The sequence below is a fragment of the Benincasa hispida genome, unplaced genomic scaffold (genome assembly GCF_027475165.1).
Source record: "Benincasa hispida cultivar pf3 unplaced genomic scaffold, pf3_genome.v1.1 HicScf866, whole genome shotgun sequence".
In the NCBI taxonomy this organism is placed as follows: Eukaryota; Viridiplantae; Streptophyta; class Magnoliopsida; order Cucurbitales; family Cucurbitaceae; genus Benincasa; species Benincasa hispida.
Genome location: NW_028327005.1, coordinates 1 through 6908, shown reverse-complemented (window position 1 = coordinate 6908; position 6908 = coordinate 1). Strand labels below are relative to the sequence as shown.

Genomic DNA, 6908 nt, shown 5'->3' with positions numbered 1-6908 from the left:
TGAAACATTACAATCTAACAATAGTGGTATGTCTGATTGGACAATCATGTCATTTTTTCGATATGAAAAATTACAATCTAACATTGAAATATGTTTGTATCAATAGTCAAATGGTGATATACAATGAAGCATATCCTTTCATATATTAGTGTAATTTAGACCTTGATATGAAACCGCATGATTTAACAGTAAAAATATGCTTGAACGAATCACGTTTTTTGCCTTTTAAAATTTCTTAAATTCCTATTTTGTCTTTTATCTTCAAATAAATACAATTATTCGGGTCAAACAAGGTAAAATACTACTTGATATATTAATTATAATTTTTTAAAAAAAATTATGTCTAAAATATAAGTATAATAAAACTATAAATTTCACGTGAATCGAACATGTTACAAACTAGTTCTATTAAAACCCACAACAACAACAATAATAATAAAGTAAATTACAATTAATAATTAATTTTTTTAATAAGAAAAAAATTTCATTGATGATATAAATTTACCAATATTTTAATTTTCTGAAAAATAAATAAATAAATGCATACCAATAAACATAACTTTCCTGCCTTACCTAGACTGAGGTGAGTGACAAAGTCTTTACCTTAGAAGATAATCAAGCTGAGCAACCTCGCTAGAGGAACAGTCTAAAGATGGAGAAAGACTTAAATCATATTCTTTGACGATGTGACTATGCAAGTGGCATTTGAGATTCCGTTTTCCAGGCATTTGGTAAGCTAAGTGTTCGTCCTAGAGATGTCAGTGCTAGGATCGAGGAGTTCCTCCTCAATCCACCTTTTGGAGAGAAAGGTCAGTTTCTTTGACTTGTTAGGGTGTGTAACGATGGGGTGTTTAAGGGAGTTGAAAGGAGTCATAGGAAGCTTTAGTCCCTTGTTTGCTTTCACCTTTTTCTTTGGGCTTCAATTTTGAAGACCTTTTGTAGCTATTCTATAGGTGTGATTTTACAAAGTTGGAGTCTCTTTCTGTAATAGAAATCCCTCTTTTTGTGGACTTGGTTTTCTGTTTTGATGTTCAAATTTCAAATGCTTATTCCAGACAACAAAGAAGAAATATATTAACCAAAGGATAAGTATATTCCGACAGAGGAGTTTCAGATGAATAGTCATAAGACATAGAACAAATAAATAACATGATTTTGTAGAATGACACACTCCTTAGCACAACATGGGAAACAACCGCTAAGCAATATCTATAGCCTCTCACTGAATCAGGTTTCAATGAAACTAGCTTCAAGATATGGGTGGTCAGATGAATAGTCATACATATTTGCAAACTATACAATATTTTTAATTACAGGATTGATTACCACTACCAGTCATCAGCTTCCCTTGTGGCACCGAAAATAATTGCAACTGTGGCAAGAACAGCCTGATATCAATGTAATAATATTAGCTTGCAACAGTGGAGGATGAAGAAATTTCTATCGGGCAAAAATTTATAAGTACACATATTTATAAACAGACAGGAGTTTTTTTCCCCACATAACAAAAACATAAATGTATATGGTATCTTGTTAAATAAATAAATAAATCAATTATATGTATATAAACAGGCAGAAAGCTATGAATGAATGTTCAAACCACAGCGCCACCCCCCCCCCCCCCCCCAAAAAAAAAAAAAAACAAACAAACAAACAAATGGGCTAAGGGACTAACTTGGTTGCGATGATATATTAAATATTATAGTCTCTCTCTTTACTAATTAAATATACAGAAAACAGAAAAATTGAGGGGGCACGTGCTCCTCTGGCTTCTACTCGGCTGGATGTGTTCAGTGTTAAGAGTTAAAAAATGTAAACAAATCACTGCCGATGGAACTTAATGGCTCATTTTACAACAATTTTGTTTCTAGGTTTCTTTAGATTTTTAGTCATCTTTTCTTGTTACTAACCATTTTTGTTGTTTTGCAATTTACTTTTAGGAACATTTTAAATTCCTAGTTAAAGCTATTTAACAAGAAATCAGTTTAATTTAAAAACAAGGTAAAAACAAAATTACTGTCAAACGGAGCTCAAGATACTAAAACTAAAAGAATGACAAGGTGTAGTTATTGACAAATCACCGACTACCGAAGGACTCCTACCTTTACCCAACCAACCCAATATATCTTTTGGCAAGTTGCAAAGAAATATAACAGAAAAATCTCTTCTTGTAATGAAATCTAATTGCAGAACTATATTGGAGATATAAGAAATTAAGAACATCATCATGAAGCTGAAGAAGTCTAAAATAACAATGAAAAGTAACTCACAGCAATTACGCATGCAACATATCCTGGTTTCTCACGGTAGTCTACCCTGCCACATAGTATAAGAATCGCTCCTGCATACCATGGGATAGCAGCAAGGAAGAAACCAATAATAAACCTGAAGAACACAGTCGGTAATCTTTTTGATCAGTCAACTCATACATAGACACAAAAATCTGGGGAAAAATTTTAAATAGCAAGATAAAAAGAGTATGCAGGACACAACTAGCAATTCTATCATTCCCATCTAGGAGCTGATTGGTTTTAGTTCATAAGATGGAAGATTTAGCATTCTAATCATCTTCTGAATTAATAACTTTCTGACCATGTAACCATTGAAATTTTAAAATGCTTATTGTGGCTACAATGATATCGCCCGGCTTGCTTATGATGACAATGCTAGCGCAAATGATGACAAAGTCCAATTTTGGCTACTTACAGGAACCACCCAATGCCAATACCACAGCAAGGAAGGCGCCGCTCTCTCACTGGTCTTCCTTCAACAATACCATATCCTAGAAAAGAATTCAAGAAGAGATAAACAAAAGAAAAAGTTGAGCTACAACTTTTGTCTTTGCACTGATATATGTTAAGCAAATCCGAGAGTATATATTTTAGGAGAAGTTACACAAAATTACAGCCAACAAAATGAAATTAAACAAAATTTTATAGTGCAATATCAGATCTCAGAGAGAAAAGGGGTTAAATATGACTATAGTGACGAAATATATAAAACCATGGCTTTCATGTTCACTCATATTCTTCTCAAGATGCCAAAAGGAAAGAGAGCATACACATTTCAGAATGCTAAAATCAAGTATTTCAAAAATCAGAAGAGAATCACGTCTCTATTAAGAAAGAATCCTACAAAATATAATTTGTCAAGATTTTGTCATAACAAAGAGCTTCGAATTAAATAACACTGATAAACTATGATAAGCATAATCATGAGTTAAAAGTGGCTTCCTACTGTACTTTATTTTTTCAATTTTGAATTATAAACTTCGAAGCAGACACCAATATAAAGCACAGTTACAGAACAAGAAAACCCAGGATCTAATCTCAACAAACACCTAGTAGTAGGAAATAGAAAGCTGAAGTTGAATTCCAAATGAAATACAGATAACAAATATATGACAACTAGGGATCATTAATCCAATATTTAGAATCCGGACGGAACTAAGCTATTCAAGTGATAAGATCAACTTTATTAGAGTTCAAATCAAGGCATTCGACCAAGCAACAAAGATCGGTAGTTCAAGTCAACGAAAAAGCATAAGATCGAAGAATCGTACAAGAAGCAAAGGAAACAGCGAACACCAGATTAAAAGGTGAGGAAAATTGAGGACGAAGAGGTTACCGGGGACAGCTTGATAGCCATGAGCATAGTCCTGATATTGAGAAGGATCGTCGGAGTCGGAGACACCAGGCGGGCGAGTAGGCTGGGGGAATCCGACGGGAGGATAGTTAGCGACGCCTTGAAAGGTTCCGTAGAGAGGGTGGCCGGAATTGGATTCGTGATGGTGGTGGACGACGACACCCACGGCGGCGGATTTGTCTTCCTGGCTCATTTTCTCTCTCTAGAAACGAGACCGCAGGCCGAAATGAATCAGAATTCAGAACGCGAGGGGATCGTATTAAAATTAATATTTTATTTTTCTCAAAATAAAAGGATAATATGTTGACTGTTGTTTTTACGAAAATGTAATATTAAAAGCGGTTTGGTAATAATTTGATATTCTTTTTAGTTCCCAAATTTTGAATAAATGGTGAATTGGTATGGGCATTTTTAAAAGATACATTTTTAGTTTTTGAATTTTTAATATCACATTTTGTCCGAGAGTTAAAAAATGTAATTTTTTAATCTCGATTTTTTTTTAAATAGCTTTAAAAGGTGCTGCTGTAATTTTGGTGCTGATGTAATTTTTGTATTATTGTAAATAATTATGTGGCATTTTGAATTAGAAAAATAAGTTTAAAATAAATCTAGGAAAAATATTTTTTTTCAAATTATTTTTCTCATTTAAAATAATATAAAATTACTTCATAAGATTTTTTAAAATCTATAGATTAAAAATTTAAAAACCAAATGCACCTATTCTGATGAATTAGGTGACTAAAAAAGTTACATTTTTTTCTTTGAGAATTTGAAAAAAAAAAAACAATTTTTTTTTGTTCTAGTTTCAATTTTGTTCTTAGGTTTCAAAATGTTACGCATTTAGTCCTTAATTTTTTAGTTTGGTTCCAATTTAGTTCTTAGGTTTCAAAATATTACAATTTTACTCTTGATATTTAGGTTTTGTTTCAATTTGGTCCCCCTAGATTTCAAGTTTTATACTTTTAACCTCAATTTTCCATTCAATATTCATTTTTCGTCTTTGTTGTTAATGTATCTTAATAAATTTAAAAGAATTAAAAGACTTATAATTAATTATGTTTCATTATTTGTTCATTACTTTTAAAATTAAATTCAAAATTTCGCTTTACAATTATTTTAAATTAATTAAAAAAATTGACGTCAATAATTAAAATCAATATTTAATACAAATTTAAGGTTAAAAATGTAAAATCCTGAAACTTTGGGACCAAGTTGAAATAAAACTCAAATATTAAGTGTAGACTTATAACATTTTGAAATCTAGAGACGAAACTAAAACCAAACTAAAAACTTAAAGAACTAAATGTGTAACATTTTGAAACCTAACAACTAAATAAAAACTAGATCCAAAACTTTGGACCAAAAAGGTACTTTTCTCTTCAAAAAAGATACATTTTAAAATTTGGGTAAAATCTTTGGTCGGACATACCCTGAAACTTTAGGTCAAATCTATTTTTGGATGAAATGGTAGACACGCGAGACTCAAAATCTCGTGCTAAAGAGCGTGGAGGTTCGAGATTAAACACACATTTTGAAATTCCGAGACTAACTTCCAAATTTGGAGACTAAAAGGTAATTTTTCTCTTTTCCTCGACTTTGTATTTAACACATGATTAAGTGATTTATACTTTTTTATCACGAGCCCCCACACATAAGTATTAAATGTTTATGGTCATAACCTAGAAAGTAATTAATTTTGCAACAAAAACAAGTGGAGTGAGTGTCATTGTCATTGACGAGGCCTCGTAACATTAGAATTAGCTCATAAATATTTAGGGAACATATAGCATACTGGTTAAGTCTATAACTAACGTGATTACATGAACATGTTCTCAACTAGGTAAGACATTTTCAAAATAAACGTAGCTCAACTAGCATAAAAATTTGTTAAAAAAAACTAAGAGATCTGTAGTTTAAATCTCCATAAAAATAATAAAAGATAATCCTCTACTACTATCAAAATATAATAAGAGCTTGTTAATTATTTATACTACCCTCGGGATTTTAGTGAGTAAAATAATGCTGCTTCTCTCTTACACTCCCTTTCCTCCTTTATGCTCGCACTCAACTAATTTAATACAATAGCATTTTCAAACATTGGTATATTTTTTCACTCGTGCTCACACTCCTCTTTGCTTTCTTACTCGTACTCTTCTCACTTTCATATGTACTCGTCTCTCTAAATCTTAATTAATGATTTGTAAATAACCGTCCAACTAATTAACAAGCTCTTAGTGTATTCTAATATAACTTAACCTTGAGGTGGTACTTATAAGAAAACCCAAGTAAGATTTTAAAGTAGATAAAACAAATAGATGACGTGTAATGTTTAAAAGCAAACAAAACTTACAATTGACATCTCGGAAAAGTGGAGTCAAATTAATGGTCACTTCTTTCACAATTTATAGCGGTTGTTAGAAAAGGCTTCATCTTCATTCTTCTTCTTCTTCTTCTTCTTCTTCTTCTTCCCCACAGAGACTCGGGATGGATAAAGAGCAAGAAGATCTTCAATTTCTTGGCTTCTTCGGCATCTTCACTGAATCCTTCAAGATTGTTCTCTCATGGAGGAAGATCTTCAGCAAGATTACCCTCACCCTAATCTTGCCTCTTTCCATCGTCTTCCTTGCTCACATCCAGGTAACCGAGCTCCTCTTCTTCAAGATCTTGAAAAACGAAGATTCTCTCAACTCAATCCCCAAAAGTTCCCCCAAATACACCAACCTCTCCGATGTCATCACTTCCGAGTGGATCTCTTTCTGGCTCTTCAAAGCTGCCTATTTCACTTTCTTCCTCGTCCTCGCTCTCCTTTCCACGGCGGCCGTTGTTTACACCGTCGCCTGCGTTTACACTGGTAAGCAAATTACCTTCAGGAAGGTTTTTAGCGTCGTTCCTAAGGTTTGGAAAAGGCTAATAGTTACTTTCTTATGGAATTTTGTTATTGTTTTGGTTTACAACATTGTTTTTGGGGTTTTGATTCTCCTTAGTGCTGCAATTTTCGGATTCGGTGGGGTTGGGATTCTCCTCTTTGCTGGGATTTCAGTGTCATATGTTCTAGGGTTTGTGTATATAAGCGTAGTGTGGCATTTGGCGAGTGTTGTATCGGTTTTGGAGGATGTCTATGGGATTCAGGCAATGTTGAAGAGTAAGGAACTGGTCAAGGGGAAGATGGTGCTTTCTTGTGGCGTTTTCTTGACTTTTACTGTGCTGTTTCTGGGGAGTCAGCTCGTTTTTCAGACTGCGGTTGTGCTTGGAAGTTCCAAGTA

General features: G+C 33.1%; 2 protein-coding genes across 2 annotated transcripts; one reads left to right on the top strand and one right to left on the bottom strand.

The window, feature by feature from the left end:
* Window positions 1-1049: 1049 nt before the first annotated feature.
* LOC120085010 (large ribosomal subunit protein eL20z-like) lies at window positions 1050-3945 on the bottom strand. Its single transcript, XM_039040826.2, has 4 exons — window positions 3628-3945; window positions 2707-2782; window positions 2271-2385; window positions 1050-1388 (listed from the first exon to the last, which is right to left on the bottom strand). Exons 1-4 carry the CDS (start codon window positions 3836-3838, stop codon window positions 1329-1331), a joined length of 462 nt encoding a protein of 153 aa, XP_038896754.2. The 5' UTR covers window positions 3839-3945; the 3' UTR covers window positions 1050-1328.
* Window positions 3946-6037: 2092 nt separating this feature from the next.
* LOC120084785 (uncharacterized) lies at window positions 6038-6903 on the top strand (the record flags this gene model as incomplete). The annotated part of the gene is made up of 2 exons (XM_039040604.2): window positions 6038-6496; window positions 6630-6903. Coding segments are annotated over exons 1-2 (564 nt in total), but the record flags the coding sequence as incomplete, so codon positions are not given.
* Window positions 6904-6908: the final 5 nt, after the last annotated feature.

What these genes read in the sequence shown, in the direction of transcription:
- LOC120085010 (XM_039040826.2), bottom strand. Translation starts at nt 3,838, where the DNA reads ATGAGCCAGGAAGACAAATCCGCCGCCGTGGGTGTCGTCGTCCACCAC. An exon ending in ATTGGCATTGGGTGGTTCCT is followed by an intron (nt 2,386 to 2,706) that starts GTAAGTAGCCAA and finishes TGTGTTCTTCAG; the next exon opens with GTTTATTATTGGTTTCTTCC. An exon ending in ATGTTGCATGCGTAATTGCT is followed by an intron (nt 1,389 to 2,270) that starts GTGAGTTACTTT and finishes CATTGATATCAG; the next exon opens with GCTGTTCTTGCCACAGTTGC.